The following is a 21164-nucleotide window of genomic DNA, read 5'->3' as shown; positions in this document are numbered from 1 at the left end:
CTGGACCGGGCCGTGCAGCGCTATACGGCTGCCGTGAGGGTTAGGCGACAAGGCGTGTGAGGCACACGTACATGGGCTGACCCGTGGCTATTATATTCTGACACACGCATGCACGTGGAATCTTCCACATTTAAGTGGCCTTTACAAGGACCCAAGACCCAAAGCAGACATGAGACACATCCTGCGCCGAGTGACTTCTGCGAGCCCCTCCCAAAGCGACCATCTTCCTCACACGTAGAAGCGAAAAGCCGCCCAACCTGCCATTCTTGCTTTCCTTGAAGACAGCCGCCCAGCCCCTCTCACCTGGGACCCCGACTCCTCCTCACCCTGCACCTCCTCCTGGCGTTTATACTCGCCGCGAATTCCCACCCGGAATAGAAAGAACGAGGCTCGGGGTCCAGGACTGTGCCCAGGATGTGGAAACCCTTAGAGAACAGCTGTGGACTCCAGTGAAAATTCTGGGCTCCCTACTCCAAAAGGGTATTCGACGCCTCTCGCCCTCCCCCAGGAGCCGAGGACCCTGTTTGGAGGCAGCCCCTCCCCCTGGTTCCAGCACCCCGGGCTCCAGCCCTCTTCGGGGATCCAGAGTGGCCCGACTGAGCGCTGGACCCCCGACCCGGGGCAGGGGTGGGGCCGTACCCAGGGATGGGGCGAGGGCGCCTGCAGGGCGTGCCGGCTGCCGGGGCTGGGCGGGCCGGCGGGACCCGGACTGCGGGGCGCTGGGCTGCATCGCCCCCGCACCTCGCACCGCGCCCCGGCTCCCCCTCGCGGTGCCGCAGTCCCGCCGCGCCGCCCCCCGCGGTCCCGCCCGCCATTACGTCACTGCGGGCCGGCGGGGGAGGGGGCGGGTCCCGTCATATAAAGGGCTGAGCTGGGGGGAGGTGGCAGGTCTCTGCGCTCCTGAGTCGGCCGGTCAGCGCTCGCGCACAGCTCCGAGGGCCAGCGCCTCCACCCGCTCCGCAGCCGGCACCATGCGCGAGATCGTGCACATCCAGGCGGGCCAGTGCGGCAACCAGATCGGCGCCAAGGTGGGCGCGCCGCGGGGAGGGGGCGACGGCCCCGAGGGTGCGGGCCGGGCCGGGCCGGGGCAGCGGGTCCCGAGGGCGCAGGCCAGGACTGGAGGGAGGTGGCTGCGGCCCGCCTGCCGGGTGGCGCATTCCTGGCGCGGCTGCCGGGCGGGGCCCAGGAAGCCGCACAACCTGCCACTGTGCGCGCGGCGCCGCAGCTGTGTGTGCTTTTCATCGAGGCCCCTTGAAATCTCCTTCGGACACGGACCTTCTGGGGGACGTAGTTGGCATTTCCCTGGGTGTATTAGTCTCTGAAATTTGGATGGGGCTATGGTCATATTAATCCAGTGGCTTCTTGTGGAGATCAATTTATATATTTTTGTCTATGGTTTTAATGAAAAAATGCAGTGTCATTGGGTAACAGATGTCATGGAGGCTTCTCGTTGGGTTTCGAAGACGTGAACCTTAGATAATTTCCCATCTAGACGTAAAGATGTTCAGTGTCAGAGTCTGGCTTCCGGTCGCGGGGCAGCAGGTGACCGCGTTGGCTGTGACTACAGACCGCAGTGGGCCAGGCAGGAGCGGGCATGGTGCATGGGTGTGGGCGGGCGCCTGGACAAGGACGTGGTCTCTTTCAGAACCGCCATATTGCCCACCCCAACCTCCCCGCCCCCTTTCCTGCTGCCAATTCACAATGGAGTTTGCAACCTCACCAGGGCCAGCTCCATCCACTGCCCTGAGCCTTGCTCCCAGGCTCCTTCTTACCCTTCCCCACCCATCCCCTGCTGTGGTCAGTGGCTGGAGGCCAGTATGGATGTCACTGGCATAACACTATGCTGCTTGGGGGGCTGGGTGGGGTTTGTGCCAGGAGACATTGATCCCTGAAGGCAGCCACAGGGCGGGTTCCACCTGGTCCTCAGATCTGCCAGGACCCATCCATCAGCTGGGATACTGCGACCTTCAGCCCTGCCTGGGGGTGACAGCCTCCCCAGGACCCAGTGGCATTGCCTAGAAGGGAACCCTCTGTGCCCACCCCCGCCCCCCCCCCCCCGCCCCCACTTCAGTGCCCCTCCCAGCTTTTCAGTCAATCGCCATAACATGGCCGATGCTCTGCGGATTTCCAAGCTCCTCAGCAGCAGCTGCTGGAGCACCAGGGGCTGCAGCTATCTGGTCAGTCCAGAGCTCCTGAACGGTCTGACCACAGCGACCGCTGTTCCAAGGACACGAGGAAGAAAAGGGCTATCCTTCCTGACATTTAGAGGGCCAGGCCATTATGCGATTCCTTCTTTTCCTTTCCAGTTTTGGGAGGTCATCAGCGATGAGCATGGGATCGACCCCACTGGCAGTTACCATGGAGACAGTGACTTGCAGCTGGAGAGAATCAATGTGTACTACAACGAAGCCGCTGGTGACTATTTGAATATTTTTGCCCAGTCACCCTTGCTTTCCATACTGCTATGTGGCAGACACAATGTACTAGGAACACACAAATGACGAAGAAATGCTTCTTGTGTTCATTTTAAATGTCAGCTGCTAAAAAATACACTTTATAGTTCCTTCAGACTCCTGCATGTTTGCCATGACTAAGCATGCTCATTACCTCTGTTTTTCCAGAGCAGAAAAGCTCCCCTCTTCTCTCACTTTTGTCTCAGATACTGGGATTTTCTCTAATGGATTCTGCAGTGAGAGTCGCAGAGAGCACAACCTTGTCTGTGATCTCTTGCCAACTCCCTAAGTCTGGCTCTTGTCCCCACAGGTAACAAGTACGTCCCTCGGGCCATCCTGGTGGATCTGGAGCCGGGCACCATGGACTCGGTCAGGTCTGGACCATTCGGCCAGATCTTCAGGCCAGACAACTTTGTGTTCGGTATGTAATCACGGTCAGTGGGCACTGGCTGCGTGAGTCTCCTTCCTCCTGACACTGTGGAGATCACGGCTCTTAGTGTTGAATGCCGAGGTGGAGACCGTGTGTCCACAGACGACAGCCCTGAGTCCTGGCCTAATGCCACCCAGTTCACAGTGGCCACTTCTCTGGTCACTGTCTGGACAGCTCAGAGAACAGTGCCAGCCTGCAGAGGGCTGCTGTAGCCCTCCCACCACAGAGCAGCCTGTGAAGGGCCAGGAACAGAGAGCAACGCAAAGGCCTCCAACAGGAGTGAATAGGCTACTGGTGATCTCAGAGGACCGGTGACAACCAGTAAGCAGTTCAAGAAGCAAAGGCCTTTTTGAGACAGCTGACTTGTCCTCTGATCACATTGTGCCTTCGCCCCTGCCTGTTAATTGTCCTTAATTTAAATATTTACAGCAGGTTCTCTGTTCTTAGTTAAAGCCGGTTGGGTTTTGTTAAACCATCTTCTTGCTCTATTAATAACCTCATATAAACTAAACTTATTTTCTATTTTGTTATGATCCCAAGTGTTTTTGAAGGTCACAGTTATATAGGAAATTTTTCTATAGGTAAATAAGAGTATCTACAAGAGAAGCATCTGCCACTCCAAGACTAGTCCAGAGTCAAAAGGACAGAAGTTGGCATTCCTTATGTTACAGTGTCTAATGTCTCCTTTCCCTGTGGCAGGCCAGAGTGGTGCCGGAAACAACTGGGCCAAGGGCCACTACACAGAGGGAGCCGAACTGGTGGATTCGGTCCTGGACGTGGTGAGGAAGGAGTCAGAAAGCTGTGACTGTCTGCAGGGCTTCCAGCTGACCCACTCGCTGGGGGGTGGCACTGGGTCCGGGATGGGCACACTGCTCATCAGCAAGATCCGGGAGGAGTACCCAGACCGCATCATGAACACCTTCAGCGTGATGCCCTCGCCCAAGGTGTCAGACACGGTGGTCGAGCCCTACAATGCCACCCTCTCTGTCCACCAGCTGGTGGAAAACACAGATGAGACCTACTCCATTGACAATGAGGCCCTGTATGACATCTGCTTCCGCACCCTGAAACTGACCACCCCCACGTACGGAGACCTCAACCACCTGGTGTCGGCCACCATGAGCGGCGTCACCACCTGCCTGCGCTTCCCAGGCCAGCTGAACGCAGACCTGCGCAAACTGGCCGTGAACATGGTGCCCTTCCCCCGCCTGCACTTCTTCATGCCCGGCTTCGCCCCGCTGACCAGCCGCGGCAGCCAGCAGTACCGGGCCCTGACGGTGCCCGAGCTCACCCAGCAGATGTTCGACTCCAAGAACATGATGGCCGCCTGCGACCCCCGCCACGGCCGCTACCTCACCGTGGCTGCCATCTTCCGAGGCCGCATGTCCATGAAGGAGGTGGACGAGCAGATGCTCAACGTGCAGAACAAGAACAGCAGCTACTTCGTCGAGTGGATCCCCAACAACGTGAAGACGGCCGTGTGCGACATCCCGCCGCGCGGCCTCAAGATGTCCGCCACCTTCATCGGCAACAGCACGGCCATCCAGGAGCTGTTCAAGCGCATCTCGGAGCAGTTCACGGCCATGTTCCGGCGCAAGGCCTTCCTGCACTGGTACACGGGCGAGGGCATGGATGAGATGGAGTTCACCGAGGCCGAGAGCAACATGAACGACCTGGTGTCCGAGTACCAGCAGTACCAGGACGCCACGGCCGACGAACAAGGGGAGTTTGAGGAGGAGGAGGGCGAGGATGAGGCTTAAGAACTTCTCAGATAAATCGTGCACTCTTAGTGAACTGTCGTTGTCCTCAATCACGCATGGTCTTTCTATTTGTATACTATGGTGCTCAGTTTTGCCCCTGTCAGAAATTCACACTGTTGATGTAATAATGTGGAACTCCTCTAAAAATTATAGTATTGTCTAAGATATCTATACTAATAAAAAAGCATGTGTCCAGAACTTTGTGGTCTCTCTATTCTTTCACTAAATATTTCTTAAATGTTTCTTGGTTTAGTAATTTTAACGAAATAGCATTTCTAATTTAATATTTTTAATTAATAGCCTTTCTGCTCTTTTAGTAAAGACAGATAAGACGGTTTTTCATCTTCAGTGGCCCAAAGCATTAAAGTAGAGGGATCCAGTAAATGACTCCAGGACTGAAGACATTTGAGGATAAGGTATACCTTCTTCCCTATTTGCTGCAGGTCCAGCAACTCTCGTGACAATGTAAAATCAAGGAACCTAGGCAAGGACTTGTTTCTCTGCTTCTCTTTTAGCAATGTGATAAGTACAAATAAAAAGACCAGTGAAGGATTGTACCTCGCAGATAAAAGTTACAGCATAAAGGTGAAGTGTCCTATAGTAGCAGTCATGAGCAGCACAAATATTCACCTTAGATTTATTGCAAAGTAAAAATCATGATAGAAATTTATTTAAGACAATGGTAGAAATTCACAACTCAATGTTACAAAATCAGATTTAATTTTCGTGTCTATTACAGCTGGAGGCTGTTTTCAGTGCGCCATTATTCGTAGTGGATGAGCGGTGGGTGTGAAGGGAGGAGCGGCAAGCCCGGGGAAGGCAGGTGGACTGAGGGGTGACTCCAGGCGGGGGGAGCTGCAAAGGCAGCAGCAGGCTCAAGCCCCACAATAAAGATCACCAGGTCACCGGTGCTCAGGCACATTTTCATTGTAGGAAGTCTTCTGCTAACTTGTTGAATTCATTTGCAAAACGTAAGTGCAGGTTGTGCTTGCCTTCTGGCATCAGATGCAACCTAAGGAAAAGAAGCTCGTGATCAACGGTACACCATTTAAAAACCTCTTAACTTCCCTCACATTTCATGGAAATCTAAAGTGGAAAAGTGTCACATTTTTTTCATGACTACTACTGGGGAGACAATGTAAGGTACGTGGTATAAACTTTCCCTAAATATAGACTTAGGAGTGAAAGCACTAACCTGGAGGTTGCCCTCACAGTAACGGAGCACACACACTATTTGGGATTGTATTGTGTAATAAATGGTTTGACTGTAAACCTGACTGAGTAGGGGATGTGATTTGGTGGTTATCTGAAAAAAAAAAATCATTTTAATAAAGCTGATTTTAAGAGAGAAGGTTGGAAAGATGATAAAGATTCAAAACATCCAGAATCCACTGGATAAGAACAAGTGAGCTTCTTGGGGCACCCAGGTAGTGGGAAAACCCAAATCAGGATTCACAGCCACCACCAGCCTGCCTTTCAAGGTTCCCAGTCACCCCGTCATTTGTGAACTGAGTGAGTCTGAACACAAGCCACACCGGGGCAGGGGGTGCTCCTCTGGACTGCGAGGCGGCGGGAGCGGCACCAGCCTCCTTTCCTTTGCAGCTGCCGCAACGTGTCTTTTGTGGCAAACCTCCTGGGGTAGTTCTTCCTTCCAATAGGGTTTTGGTCAAACATGGCTGGTTTGCAATTTCCTTAATAAAGGCAGACTTCTCTGAGTTCTAGAGTTTATTTATTGGCTATAAAAGTACAGAAATAATAAGTTTTAAACAAAGCTTCTAAGATATAAGTGCAACTCAGAGTTGTTCTGTCTACAATGACAACTGGACATTAAAAGGACTATATTGGGGCAAAATGCCAGTTAGCCCCTTGCCTAATTCTCTGATCTTTCCTCACCTGGGGGCTGAGAGCTCTGAGAGCCTCAGTGAGCACTAGAGAGAAAGAAGCTGGGAAGAGAGCTGTCCTTGGATGATGTTGGGCCTCTTGCAACTCAACCACGTGTAGGGTGGGGTGGGGGTATGAGATGATCTATTTGAAAGGAAGATATATTGTTGGCATCTTTCTGAGACCCTTGGGAAAGTTAATAACACCATTAATAAAAACTAGAACATTGCAAATTCAATTTCAATGCTGCTCAGAAAAGAAGGATGAGCTGCACCAACCCCAGAGACAGGATCCCAGATTGCACTATGCAAGGAACGGGGCTTGCAGGGATGCTCAAGGCTGCCATGTTTAGGGAACAGAAAAGACCCAGCTGCCAAGGAGGCTGAAAGGTTATAGAAGGCATGACTGGGCCAAGGTGCATCCCTAATGTGCGCCTAGCTGGATTCTGAAGCAGTGACCCCAGCCTGCCAAACCTAGAGGTCCTCCTTTGTGGACAGCCAAGCTGGTTATCACCTGTCCTACCCTATTTCTACGATTAGCTCAGATTCCTAATCAGGAAGGAGAGACACCAGCTGTGAATTCCCTCAGCCTCAGCGCTGTCTGCACTCTTCCTATAGGAATCTCTAGGCCTCAGGGAAATAAAAACTAGGCCTCCTTCATTAAAAACATGGGACATCTGTTCTGAGGCATCTACATCCAGAACTGCATGAGACTCTGGATAGATCAATAGACGGACAGACAGGTAGATGAGGGTATGAAGAAACTGCTCTTCCCCTTGACCTTTTGGGGGTCATTTCAAGGTCCTTAGTGCACCCTCCTCCTTTAGGTCTGTCACAGAATTCACTATACTTAAAACCTATTGTGCATTCCTCTCTGGGAAGGCACCACACCACACAGACATAAATCTGTAGCTGCCAAGGCCAAGCAGCCACTCTACTGCTGACCTAGATTCTCACCCAATGACAAAAGGATCTAATCACACGCACCATGGACAGTGGTTTTCAAACAATCACATTTCCCAGGAAAATTAGTAGAAGTCCCCCAGCGCCAAACACATGGCTCAGCTGGAAATGAACGGGCCTCTGAGAAGGTAAACACAAGCTCCTATTTGCCGGGGCAGGGTCCTCGTTGCATTTGGCACTTTCAGAAAAAGAGATGGGATTCTAGATCTTTCGAGGAATTAAAATATGTCTAATCTCACAGGGTAAATTCAGTAGTCACTTTACCTCTGTGTAATGCAGTCTTCTAGGATGCTCTTTACGGGCGAGGTGGTGAGGAGGAATGCTGGCCCCACGATGCTACCTTTCCTTCCTCAGTCTGACCTCCTACAGCTTTCACTAAGCTGAGAGCTCCAGACAGGATCAAGGCCACAGTAATGTGCTGTAGACTTTTCACTTCACTTGGATGTGATAAAACTCTTATTTTAGTTATGAAGCCTCTTAGCATTTTCATTTTAATTGAAAACCACAATAAGCTGCTGGTTCTTTGTACCAGAATCTCTTCCATGATGGAAACTGACAACAGTGTGGCCAACAGCCACACTGTCCCTTTCAGGCATCCTTCTGAGGCCATCCAAACCTGGCTGCCCACAACAGTCCCTTTTTAGTCTTTAATTCTTTATTCTCTGCTCCTTCTAGAAAGCCCCATCTAAGAAAAATGTAATGATCGGTGGGTAGGCCACAACCTCCTTCAAGCTGGAAAAGCCGGTGTGGTGGGGACGGGCAGATGGAGCATGGCCCCTGAGCCAGCACCCTCTCCCCTCTCAGCCTGAGAGTTTTTCGGGAATGCTACAGCTTGGAGTGGACTCCTTCTTAGCTGTCAGGGTCTGCAAGATGGGTTCTTCTAACTAGTGTGCGGAGAAGAAAGCCTTGCCAAACCTGCCAGGACTACAGGGACCTTGTCGGGGCCTTCTGACACACTAGAAGCTTTCTTCTGGTCCAGCTGAGTGTAACTGGAGGTGCTATCACAGAGTTAAAGGCATGGGCTTTATGGAGTCAAGATATATCCAGTTTAACTAGCACTGGAACTATACTAAGTTAGATCACCTCCCTAAGCCACAATTCCTCATCTGGAAAATGGGATGGTAATAATATCTACCCCATATTGTATTCTGAAGGTGAAACGAGATAATGCATATAAGGGACACAGCATGGGGTCTTTGGGTACACAGTAAGCACTTAATACATGTTTGCTATTACTTTATTATTCTATTTATACCTCACTTTACAATTTACAAAAGTCCTTATGAAGGTTCTAATTATGTACAGCATATGAATGAAATGCTCCAACCTTGGAGCACAATTTATTTACATTTATTGGCTAACACAGCCAACTCCAATTGGGAGATTCTTACTTTAAGAGAGATTTTACAAAATGCCATGGGTAGGATTTGTCTGGAAAGGATGAGACCCAACTCTCTCGGAAACACAAAGGACTAGTCTAACCCTGCTTGGAGTCGCTCCTGTAACTCAGCAATCAGTGGGGTCCTGAGCTGACTGCCTTCCCTTCAATCCCAGCAACAGGGAGTCAGAGATGAGGAGCTGGACGCAGAATCTGGGAGGAGGAGGGGACGGGAGAGGTAGGGAAAGTCACCTGGGGCAGTTAGCAGAAGGGAGGGCACAGCCGCTGCCCCCCAAGCCTGGAGGTGGTCTACAAGAGGAAGGCAGGGCAGCCGGCCCTCCTTCAGTGTCCACAACCCCCGGGAACCTGGTTCACTTTACTACATGGCTGAAAGGAACCTCTGTCACAGCACAAATCTTTTTCACCTAGGTCAACTCACTTCATTCCTGCTCGTGGTGCGGCTCCTACTGACTTGCTGTGGCAGTCTGGGCCATCTTACCACTGGTGGCACCCCTTGAAGAGCCCAGGAAGCTGCAGAGAGAGGCCTCCCTCCCTTCTGTGGTTCAGCGGACAGCATCCAGCCCACTACTCAGACAGCCCAGGCACGCCCTGCAGTGAACCCACCACTAGACCAACACCCTTGAGGAAAGCAGCCCATGGCCTCCCTGCTGTGATGGTCGGTTTTATGTGTCAAACTGACCAGGCCATAGGTACCCAGGCATTTGGTCAAACATTATTCTGGGTGTTAGTGAGGGCATTTTTGGATGAGATTAACATTTAAGTCAGTAGGCTGAGTAAAGCAGACTGCCCTCCCTAATGTGGGGAGCCTCATCCAATCAGTTGAAGAGCTGAATAGAACAGAAAGACCTGCTCCCCCAGTAAAGAGAATTCCTCCTGCTTGCCTGCCTTTGAACCGGGACATCGGCTTTTCTCTGCCTTCAGGCTCAAACTGAAACCTCAGCCCTTTCTGATTCTCAGGCTTTCAGAGTCAGACTGCAACTACACCATCAGCTCTCCTGGGTCTCCAGCTTGCCAAGTACAGATCTTGGACTTCTAAGCTTCTGTAATTGCATGAGCCAATTCCTTATTCCTTACGGTAAATCAATCAGACTGACTCTCTCTCTCTCTGTCTGTCTCTGTGTGTGTACTGCTGAAACTTGGGACAGAGGGCAACTTGCCTCTGACCTACTATCAAGCTACGCCCTGGCTGTGTCCTGGGCCCCTGATCAGCAATGCCCACACCAGCATTCCATCCACACAAGGCAGCTACTGTGTGGTGAGCTCTTACTAAGTCTTAAATGTACACATACTTCCTCATTCATTACCCCCCAAAATATTTTGAGATGATAGGTATTATCACCCCAATTTTACATGCAAGGAAACAGAGGTACAGAAACATACGTGCACTGCTTAAGCGCACACAGTTAGTGATGGAGCCAGCACTCACACTCGGGTCCATCTGAATCCCTGCTGGTGCTCTTCACCACTCCCACTATGGATGTTGCTCAGGCTCCCGAAATACCGATTCTGGTCTCCAGGCAAGATTCCGTTTCCCACATCTCCCCTAGTTGACACTGATCCTAAGGTGCCGACTCTTTGCACACATGGACTTTACCCCTTGTTCTTTCCCGCCTGGTCTGCTCTCTTGTCCGGGCCCCAGAACACGCAGTAGAAGTCCACACCACACTCTCTGGGCCTGAGTCACCAGACAATGACCCCTGCCCATCCACAGAGACCGGGCCCTGTGTGCCTCTCTTGCTCTCACGTTCTCTTTCTTTCAACATGCTGGGATAGTGTCGCTGTGTTCAACAGGAGGAAAATTAAATTCACATGCTAACAGCTGTTAAAAAGGTATAAATAGAGCTGCATAGCCTTAGACAGATGAGTGAGTGGAGAAGGAGGAAAGATCTCAGTCGCCACCTGCAGGATGAGCACACTTACCAGGCAAAGGAAGGGGGTGAGGGATGCAGCGGGATTCCAGGCAAGGTGCTGGTCATTTGCAGCTGGGTCTACAACCCAGATCCTGACCTCTGCTGGGCCTCTAATTCCTGAGATCTGGGTACCTCCTCAGAAACATACTGTTATGGGCTAAATTGTGTCCCCCCAAAATTCATATGTTGAAGTCCTAACCCCCAGGACCTCAGAGTGTGACCTTATTTGGATAAAAGGTCTTTAAAGAGGTAATTAAGGTAAAATGAGGTCATATGGCTAGGCCCTAATCCAATATGACTGGTGTCCCCTAAGAAGAGATTAGGACACAGACACACACAGAGGGAAGCACAGCTGAAGACACAGGGGGAAGACGGCCATCTACAAGCCAAGGAGAGAAGCCTCACAAGAAATCAGCCTTGCCAACACCTCGATCCCAGACTTCTTTGTCTCCAGAGCTGTGAGAAAATAAATTTCTACTATTCAAGCCCCCAGTCAGTGGTATTTGTTACAGTGGCCCTAGCAGACCAACACAGACTGAGCACACACGTGGCTCAGCTAGCAGAGTAGTCACATCCTCTTGTGAGCTGGCTCAGTCCCACGGCTTCCCAGGGCCTGGCCACCCTGACCTCACAGGGTCTGCTGGGTGCCAACCTTTGCTCAATGCAAAGTCTCTGAAAGGGAGCCAGGGCTGGCGTCGTGGGGATGCATGTCTGGACAGGGGACGCCCAAGCAGAGGCTGGCTGGCCAGGCAGGAGGTGAGCCACGTCAGTGCTTTTCAGCCTAGGAGGGAGGGCTGGATGCTAAGGGGACACACAGGGGCCGGGTCTGCTCCCCATCACTGCTGTAATCAGAGCAGCTCTTATTCTATGTTTTATATCTTGGACTTCTGCACAGGAATTTATTAGGAAGAAAGGTTCCAGCACCTAAAAACAAATTTCAAAACCACTGAACTTGAGAGATCTCTAAGGCCTCTTTGCTTCCAAGAGATTCTATCATCTTCTCCCACAGGAAAAAGAGAGAGAGACAAATTAACCTAAGCAGGAAGCAGCAGGCCTGCCAAACAACCCCACCCTTCAGACCGCCATATGTTTCACACATATCTACCTGCTGGTAAAATCTGTGAAGGAATGGCCTGTGTCTTGAAGTTGAATTATAAATGCACCAGGCAAGGGAATGAAGTGTCAACTTCACTGGAAGCTTGCTACACTCTGAGTTCATTTCCTGTGGTCGAAAGGCCTGGTGTGCAGAGTCACAGTAGGACTTTGACGCTTAAGGAATCTGCTTTCTTTTTGTGGGGTTCAAAATAAACCCCCTATATTCTAGGGTTCATGCCCAACATCAAGGGCTATTTTAGCAGAGGAAGATAGTAGGTGTAAAATGCAAGCCAGTTTTAGACAACCATTGCTAATAACACTTTACCTTCAACTCACTGGTTCCAAAGAATATTGCCCTAAGAAAATGACCTTCCATAAAATAGTCTACTGGAACAATTAACATCTGAACAGTAAGGGAATATTTTTCTCCCATATTGATGTATTCTGTTGCTAGGAGATGAGTTTGGAACAGAATTCCTAAATTAAACTTTTTTGCAGACTGATTTTTATTGAACCTGGCTCACTAAGGAAACACACTGCATTTACCAAGAGCATCAGTGTGAAAAACCTGTCATTTCTGAAGCCAGAAGACAGATGACAGGTCAGCAGGTATATAATCCAGGCATCTTACCATCATATTAAAATAAGAGTATGTTTGTCACAGGCAGCTGTGCTGCTGGGGTAAAAGCTCTATATTAGGAGGGAAAAAAATCTAGGATTTGCCATGTACTAGCTATGCAACCTTGGAAGATTACTTAACATTTCTCAGCCTTCATTTCCTCATCTGTAAAATGGGGACACTATTTTTTTCATAAGTTGCTGTGAAGTATAATTAGATATTGTATGTAAGATGCCTTTTAAAATATAAAATACCTTATGGATACCGAAATTATATAGGTTTATGGTAATTGTACTTTATTGTAGAATAAGCAGCATGTCCCCCACATTTAAAAATTTTCCAAGAAATTTGTTTGTTAAAATATATCATGGAATAGTATGATGAGGAGGTAGTGGGGCTGTTTCTGAGTCTGCTTTCTCTGCTGGATTGTGGGAGCTCTCAAGACAGAGACCAGTACTAACATACAGGGCAGGGCTGGCCCAAAGTAGGCATCAGAAATTGGCTAACGGAGGGAAAGGAGGAAGAGAGAGAGAGGGAAGGAGAGAGGGAGAGATTTTCTTAGGTCACTAATAAAGCCAATTTGAAAAGAATTCCATAGAATTCCAGATGTCTTGAGTGATGACAGCTTCTCTGGAATTAGTATATAGTCTCTGACAGGGTCAAGGCTCACTTGGATGTTTATTTTCCAGTTAAAAAAAATCAGGCCACTATCTCCTGGTCACACCTTATTTTCTTCTTCAGGATATGCACCCATTGCATATGAAGGAAATACTGAATTTATTCAACCTTGAATTTTCATCTTATATAAATACCAGCAAAAGCTGGCTCCTGTATCAGCCAAAGTATTTAGAATACAAATGTCTATTCCACACAAAAATGTTAGGGACCGAAGAACAGAATTTCTGCTGAAATGTCTTGTGTGGTTCTCTGATGTCCAAGGCTGGTTGGGGGAAACAAGAATGCAAAGAACAAGTGACATGTCTCTGCTGTTTAACTGAGTGGGCCACTAATATGGCTTATGTTGGTATTTTGTGATTCTGAATAACAGCTTTCTCATCTGGTGTGTAGATATTTAAGGCTGAAATAACATGAAAAGTTTACAACATAATTTTAAGTGGAAAAAAAGCAGGAATCAGAGTTGAATATAGACTATGATTATATTTATGGTAAAAAATATTAGAAAGGAGAAACAAAAAATGGTAATAATGGAAGTATGGAAATGGGTGGCAAGCAAAGGGTGATTTGTTTTCTTATTTTTCTTTTACAAATTTTCTTTACTGGGTAGGTAGTGCTTTTATGACAAACTAACCCGAAAATTCCCAAATTATATAACATTGTTTAGTTAACAGTGATCCCTATAAATCTAAACTGTCACCAGTGTTACAGAACTTGGTGCCGATTAGCACATTTGCCTTCACAGCAATAATAAGAGACATTTCTCTGAGGATTTCTTTCCTCCTGATTATCGGTTACTCACAACATCAGGGCTCCTTGTGCTCCATATTCTGGTGGTACGTTAAATGCAGTTGTGCTATTTACTGACATTGGCAAAATAGGCGCAGGGTAAACCTTAAAGAAGCCCAGCCTTCCTGTTTCTTTTTCTTACAGAGCTTCTCCCACTTACCTCCAAAGCGTCCCAGGCCCAGGGTGCCGGGGTGGAGACTGGACTTACCGTGACTCCCTCACATGTTTGTGTATGAAGTCAGCATGGAAGCGCGGGACGAGGGGATCCTTTTCCCCGTGCACAATTAGGGTGGGGCACTGAACCAGAGGCAGCAGGTGCCGACAGATATTACCTGAAAGACAAAGAGCATGGAGAATGTGCTTTGACGGGACTGTCCCCCAAGGTGAGGAGGAGGCGAGGCAGAGAGCTCCACAATTTCACCTCTCTCTGCACCTCAGTGGCCCCGTCTGTAAGAGGTGGTTTTGATCAGATGGGGTCTGAGGGGCCTTCCATCTCTGACATTCTTTGCGTTTCCTTTTCCATTTCTCTACTGTTTTTTCCTTTTAAAGATCTATTAGTAAACATGCAGTTTTTCCTGATTTAAATTCATGATTCATGTAAAACAGAAAAAAACAAAAAACCCACAACTCTTTATACTACACAGGGGCAGTTTCCAGTTTGCAAAACGATGGTAGATGCTTGGCATCTGAAAAGGTTTTCCCGTGAAACAAAGCCTTAAATGGTCCTCAGGGTCCAGCTAGCCCTCAAAGCTTGTACACCTCACAATGAAAATACAATGTACACACAGTAAACAAGCTTCTCTTCATCCCTCCCACCTCCATGATGCTTCTGAGAGATTACCATGACACCCTCATTTATCATGACATTTCTAAGACACATATGATACCACCTGGGCTCCAGCTCCTGTCCTGCCGTCTCCTGCCTATAAAGTTTTGGTGGCTCCTTTACCACGTCAGCCTCCTCCTCGGTCACACAGGGATAATCTTAGTTCCCTGAGGCGGCCACGAGGCTACAAAGAGGTGTCGTAGCTGAGGCTCCGGGCGCCCAGCTCGTTCCTCCTCCTCCTCCCCCTTCCTCCGCCTGCGTCAGGAAGACGGTGCCGTGGCTCTGAGAAAGCAGGGGGCCAGTCCACAGGGTGCTGTCCAGGCACCTGGCCTCTGCCCTCTCTTCGGTTGGGGGTCGCTGCCTGCTAAATGAGAAGGTGATGGGCTGACAAGGGAAATACTTCTCTAGGTCTCTGAAGCTTCCCTCTCCTGTCCTTGGGACGACACACAACTGCCAATTATATAATCAGACGATTAAAGTCAGTATTACTGAGCGCTCACTATGCATCAGGAACTGTTCCAATGCTTTAATACCCATGAAACACTTACAGTAGTTACATGTGTTAACTCATTTTGTATGTACAGTTATTTGTAAATCAAGTGCTTTTAATATAATATTAACAAAAACCTTTTTTTTTTGGTGAGCAGGATTCACCCTAAGCTAGCATCTGTTGCCAATCTTCCTCTTTCGTTTGCTCAAGGAAGATTAGCCCTGAGCTAACATCTGTGCCTCTCTTTCTCTATTTTGTATGTGGGTCACTGCCACAGCATGGCTGACAAGTGGTGTTGGTCTACACCCAGAATCTGAACCTGCAAACTCAGGTTGCCAAAGCAGAACCCGCTGAACTTAACCGCTACACCATGGGGCCAGCCCCCAACAATAACCTTTTATTAAGCACTTACTCTGTACTTGGTAGTGAACTAAAACTAAACATATATAACCTCATTTACTCCTCATGACAACCATATGAAGTAGCTGTTAGCATCTCCAGTTCACAGACAGGAAACCAGCTTAGAGAAGTAGAGGCCCTGCCAGAATCCATTCCATCAGCAAGCCAAGTGGCAGAGTCAGAATTCACACCAGGCCTGTCTGACTCCAAGTCTGTGCAATTAAACCCTGTGCTAAACTGAGTACCCACAAACTTAGTGTACAATTATGAAAAAGGGCTCCTGTCAAATTGATTAGTACAGAAGGGAGATAAGTAGTTCATTAATAGTCTTTCTGTAAAATGATTTATACACTGCTAGATCCTCTATATTATGACATTTTTCCCTCCCTTTCTCTTTTCTTTAAAAATAGACTTTATTTTTTAGACGTTTAGGTGTACAGCAAAATTGAACAGAAGGCACAGAGAGTTCCCCTATACCAGCTGCCCGCCCCCCCCACAGCCTCCCCCACTGTCAACACCCCCACCACTGTGGTACCGTTTCACAATGATGAGCCTACACTGACATGTCGTCATCACCCCACGTCCATAATTCTCCTTAGGCTTCACTCTTGGTGCTGTACATTCTACTGGTTTGGACAGACGTCTGGTGACATTATCCAGCACTACAGCGTCACACAGAGCATCTACACTGCCCCCCAGACCCTCTGTTGAGTTTCCAGTAGGTGAGCAGTGGGGTCTCGCTGTTCTGCCCATCTTTTAATCTGGTTGTTTGCTTTCTTACAGTTCACTTTGTGTCTGCGGACAACAGTCCTTTATCAGACACGTCTTTTGCAAATACTTTCTCCCAGTCTGTGGCTCTTGAAAGTGTCTTTTGAAGAGCAGAAGTTTTTAATTTTAATGAATACAGAACACATTTTTGAACTGCTGATTTAATCTGCTTCTACCTTTGAATCCTCCTACCTTTCCATTGCTCCCTGCAAGAAGCATAAAAATTTACGCCTCATAACTTTGCCTTCTCTAATGGAGAACTGCCTCAGACACTGTTTTACAGCACTTTTGTCTTAAGAGCTGAGGGAAACACTTTCAAGGACCTATTTCTAGGGTGGATACTGCATTTGAACAGGATATATTTGCTGTTCTGAACTTAAACCAAAAAAGCAACATTTCCAAGTATCCTTTCCATTGTGGAAGTTCTGATGGATGACTCATTCTGGAAACGATTACCTAATGGCTCAAATTGGTCCTTCAATCACAACCATTTTGTAACCGAATGTGCTCCAAGATTAGATCTCAGCTACTTTCTATTCTTTCAGCAATTACAAAAAGAAAAATGAGAGATACAAATGTAAATAGTGATATAAAAACAGACTTTAATTCCGAGTTTCTCTTAAAGATGTCAATTCTTACTGATCAGAAATCATGTTAATTTTTCAGATAAAGACAGGTAGACATCTGTTATGGCTAAAGTCATATAACTTAGTTCTGAAGACGGGAGAAGAACTCAATACTCTCTTCCTCATACTAATTCTGCTGGGGCTAAAAGTCATGAGAGAACGTCCCTCCTTTTTGTCCTACTAACGGAGGATGCAGTGGAGAAACACATCTAAACGTGCAGAAAGGAGCAAATATGTTATGCTACGTTGCAGCTTGTTTGTTTTCTAATTACTTATCCTGGAATTTAGAAAATAAAGACTATTTGAGGCTTCTGGAGAATTATTTCGTCGTCACACACAGAGACTTAGAAGAGAAAATGAACAGCCTGCTAGTAAAAACTCAATACTGTGAACCTTTATCCCTAGAGTCTATCTCTACTTGAAGGCAGATTCATCATCTAAGAGCTCGCACTGAACACAATCAGGAGTGTCCTCTGTTCACACATCAGCCAGCAGTAAGAACAGGGGCGAATGCATTAATCCCTGAGGAATTCTGGAACTTGAGGAGAGCAGCTCAAGCAGGCTCTCTAATCAGCGAGGGAGCCGAGAGACAGTTCATGTAACCTACCATCTGGGAGAAGCTTAAACTGCTTTATGCCGTCCACCCACTTCTCACAGGTTTTGGCGAAGTAGTCATACCCATATAGGGTTTCTAGAGGCTTTCTTGTCCTCTCGCTCCATTTAGAAACATCTCGGATGCCTGAAAAATAGAAGCGTGGACAACAGTTCAGTCTCCTATTAATGAAACATTCCAGCACAGTCCACCTCAGAGCCACGGCGCCGGCCGTTCTTTCTGCCTGGACTGCTTGCCCCAGGCCTTCACGGAGCCCACTCCTCACTGCACCCGGGTTGGCGAGGCTGGCCCTCACCCCCTCCCTCCACCTGCTCTGTTCAGCACTTACACTACTTGGTCGTGTTTTCTAGGCCCAGCGCTGAGCGTCTGTCGCCTCACTGGGAGGTAAGCTCCAGTGTGAGGCACTTTGTCTTGTTCCCCACTGTACCTCCTGGGCCTGGACAGGGCCTGCACAAAACAGGGAACAATACGTCTCACCAGGCGAGTGAGACCACATCTGCATTTCACACTTCTGTTAAAGGTAGAAGACAAAAGAAGATGTCCCTAATTACAGTCATCTGATTTAGACCGACATTACTTAAAAAGAGGCGTTTTCTTCTGAATTGCATTTATGAACATTGAGAAAGGCACACAAATCATTTATTCTAATTTCTGCTACTGAAGAAATAGGGGTGTAAAAAGCTAACTACTAATTTCAAACTATATTGCAGATCATTCACTATCAGGAAAGGAAATAACAGCTTAAAAACCACCTTTAAAATGAATAAATACATTCAATTACTTGGCCCAATCTTTCCTGTATGTCTTTAAACACACAGAGAGAAAGACTCTAACACGCCTGCGCATGTTAAATACTGCTTCTCCAGAGCTTCTAATGCCGTGCTTCTGCTACTCACTACCTCTTAAAGACAGCACGACATTAACGACAGCATTCACATCGAGCAGTAACCTATACGGCACTCCAGACAGGGCCATGCAACTGGCAGGCACCCAGGATATAGGCAGTGAATGGAAAGAACGGAACAGAGGAAAATCTGCTATTTACAGCTACGACTGCCTTCCAAGGAGGGTAGATCCCGCGGTGGACGGTGCCTGCCTTTTCTTCTGCTGACTGGCTTAACTCTGCAGAGGGAAGCCCAGGGGTGAATGCACAGGCTGAGGAGAGCTGAACTGCTCTGCACAAAAGTGAAAAGACTTCAGAGAGGGGTGTAGAGAAGAAGCCTGAAAATTAGGACTTGGGGAGGAGATTTAGGAAGAAGAAAAACGAGAGCTGGAAGAGGGGGAAACGGAGAGGAGCTAGCAAGAGGTCATGAGGATGGCCAGTAAAAAATTCCCTGTAGATATTTCTACTTTTAGCTCTATAGAAGACCCCACCCCCAAAAGGTCCTCCCACAGTGGAACAACTAGATCTTCCATAAAATACAATTTTTGTTGCATTGTTAGAGTTGCAGTAATTAGTGGAAACTAGAGTAGGAATGTGTGCATGTGCGTGTGTGTGTGTAAGAGAATGGGAGTCCTGAAAATAGAGCAAAGAGTGGTGAGACTACTCAGAGGGCAGGATTGCTTTAGGGGAAATCTAACTGTTAGCTGGGGTGGGTGGGTAGAGCTGAACCTAAGATTCCCGGATTAAGCTGAGACATCACGGGCCCCAGCTGGGATTACCCGGTGGTTCCCAAGAACAGCAAATGCAAATCCTCTGTTAAGAGTAAGCAAACATTCAGTCCTGATCAGAGACCACAAAACAATCCGAATACAGAGCTCATGAAAAACCTAGAAAACTGGAGGAGACAGCTTAAGAAATTATGCAGAATAAGTACTACACAGAAAGACAAGAAGATGAATGAGAGACAGGAAGGATGGAAAGACAAGGTCTACAAAGTCCAACCAGTCCCAGAGGAAGGAGAGGACGAGGAGATGGAGGAGATGCCGTATCTGAAGAAAGAACAGGCGAGAAAATCTTTCAGAACTGATAAGAGATAAGAATCCAAGGAAAAAATCAAATATATTCCAAATACGAGAAATAAAAGAAATTCATACTTAGACACAGAATAGTAAAAGAGCAATATATCAAAGAAAAAGATCTAAAAAACACAGAGAGAAGACACATCACTTCAAAGAAAGGAAAATCAGACTGACAGAACTGCTCAACAGCAAGTAAGGCAGCAGAAGACAGTGGAATAAGAGAGAAAATAATTTTCCAGTTATATTTCTGTACTTAGGCAAACGATATTTCAAGAATGAGAGTGAAATAAAGACATTTTTAGGTAAAAATTGAATTGGCTATTAACAGACCTGCCCTTAAAGAACTTCTGAAAAATAACTTCAGGAAAAAGAGAAATGATCTGAGAAGGAGTATCTGAGACGAAGGAAGGAAAGATGGGTAAAGAAATTGACAAACATGTTGGTAAGTGTAAAAACAAACAAACAAAACTCATGAAGCTAATGAGAAAAGAAAACACTATAACATTTCCTTACATTACAATCAGTTGTGTCCATAAAGAAAGCAAACAGACAAGCCACAAGCTGTTCAGCAAAACTACTAAGACAGTTACGAACCAGCAAGGGGTTACTGATCAGATGATCAACAAACAAAACCCAAAACCCCTGCAAATCAGTAACATTGTAATAATATTGGAAGTGGTCCAGTCATGATCTGGATGGAAAGTCCTTGGGTGTCTGTGCTACTGTTACACGTCACAAGGTAGAATTGTTAAACATATTGTACTATATGGATCAAATATTACATAATAAAAATTTTAGATCAATAAAAAGAAATGAAAAGACATGAATAGGTACAGTACAGAAAAAGAAACCCCAGTGGTGCAAAAACACATAAAAAGATTCTCAATCTTATTAGTAATAGGAAAATGCAAATTAAGACCCCCAATAAGATACCATTTTACAACCATTTGACTGGCTAGAATTAAGAAGTCTGATGATTCCAATTTTTTGTTGAGGATGTAAGTAAAGGAATCTCACACATTGCTGGTGGAAGTGAAAATTTAGTTAGAAAACAATCTGTCACTTGTTAACGTGGTATATTTGCATAACAAATACTCAGCCATTTCAAGTATGGACATATACTCTAGAGAGACACTAATACTCATACGCCCCAGAGGATATGCACAAGAACATTCACAGCAACACTGGAAATAGACCTACTGTCCATTGATAACAGAAAGGGAAAGTAAAACGCAACATGTTTGCCCAGTGGAATATGATACAGATATATCAGGAGTGAATCTTAGAAATGTAATGTTCAGTGAAAAAAATGTCATAGAAGACAATCTACGGTATGAAATCACTTTGTATAGCTCAAAAACAAAACTAAATTACAAATTGTTTACAAATATAAACATGTGGCAAAAGTGTTTTCAAAACGGCATAGGGACGATTGTAGGACTCACGCTGGAGGTAGGGGTGCACTGAGGAGGAAGCACATGGACACAGGGAGAGTATTAACCGCAAT

At 47.2% G+C, this 21164-nt stretch overlaps 2 protein-coding genes across 3 annotated transcripts in view; one reads left to right on the top strand and one right to left on the bottom strand.

Moving 5' to 3' along the window:
- Positions 1-692: 692 nt before the first annotated feature.
- TUBB2A (tubulin beta 2A class IIa) lies at positions 693-4841 on the top strand. Its single transcript, XM_070584989.1, has 4 exons — positions 693-1028; positions 2307-2415; positions 2764-2874; positions 3583-4841. The coding sequence occupies exons 1-4, from the start codon at positions 972-974 to the stop codon at positions 4641-4643; spliced, it is 1338 nt and encodes a 445-aa protein (XP_070441090.1). The 5' UTR covers positions 693-971; the 3' UTR covers positions 4644-4841.
- A 438-nt stretch (positions 4842-5279) lies between these two features.
- The window catches only part of BPHL (biphenyl hydrolase like), a 32333-nt gene continuing 16448 nt past the window's right edge, over positions 5280-21164 (bottom strand). Inside the window, exons 5-8 of one of the 2 annotated variants that reach the window (XR_011529854.1) lie at positions 18024-18142; positions 17690-17821; positions 14182-14305; positions 5280-5655 (exon numbers count right to left, since the gene is read on the bottom strand). Coding sequence is in view for 1 of the 2 variants with exons in the window: in XM_070584990.1 (XP_070441091.1) it covers positions 5568-5655; positions 14182-14305; positions 17690-17821 (344 nt within the window). In the remaining variant the exon portion in view is untranslated. The remainder of the gene's footprint in view (positions 5656-14181; positions 14306-17689; positions 17822-18023; positions 18143-21164) is intronic. The other variant, XM_070584990.1, reaches the window with a different exon arrangement.

Source organism: Equus przewalskii, chromosome 19, assembly GCF_037783145.1.
Source record: "Equus przewalskii isolate Varuska chromosome 19, EquPr2, whole genome shotgun sequence".
Taxonomy (NCBI): Eukaryota; Metazoa; Chordata; class Mammalia; order Perissodactyla; family Equidae; genus Equus; species Equus przewalskii.
This window is presented reverse-complemented; position numbering and strand designations above follow the sequence as displayed.

Bases quoted from the DNA above. Each gene is read 5' to 3' on its own strand.
- TUBB2A (XM_070584989.1), top strand. From the start codon at position 972: ATGCGCGAGATCGTGCACATCCAGGCGGGCCAGTGCGGCAACCAGATC. The intron at 1,029-2,306 runs GTGGGCGCGCCG...TTTCCTTTCCAG, and splicing joins GCAACCAGATCGGCGCCAAG to TTTTGGGAGGTCATCAGCGA. The intron at 2,875-3,582 runs GTATGTAATCAC...TCCCTGTGGCAG, and splicing joins GCCAGACAACTTTGTGTTCG to GCCAGAGTGGTGCCGGAAAC.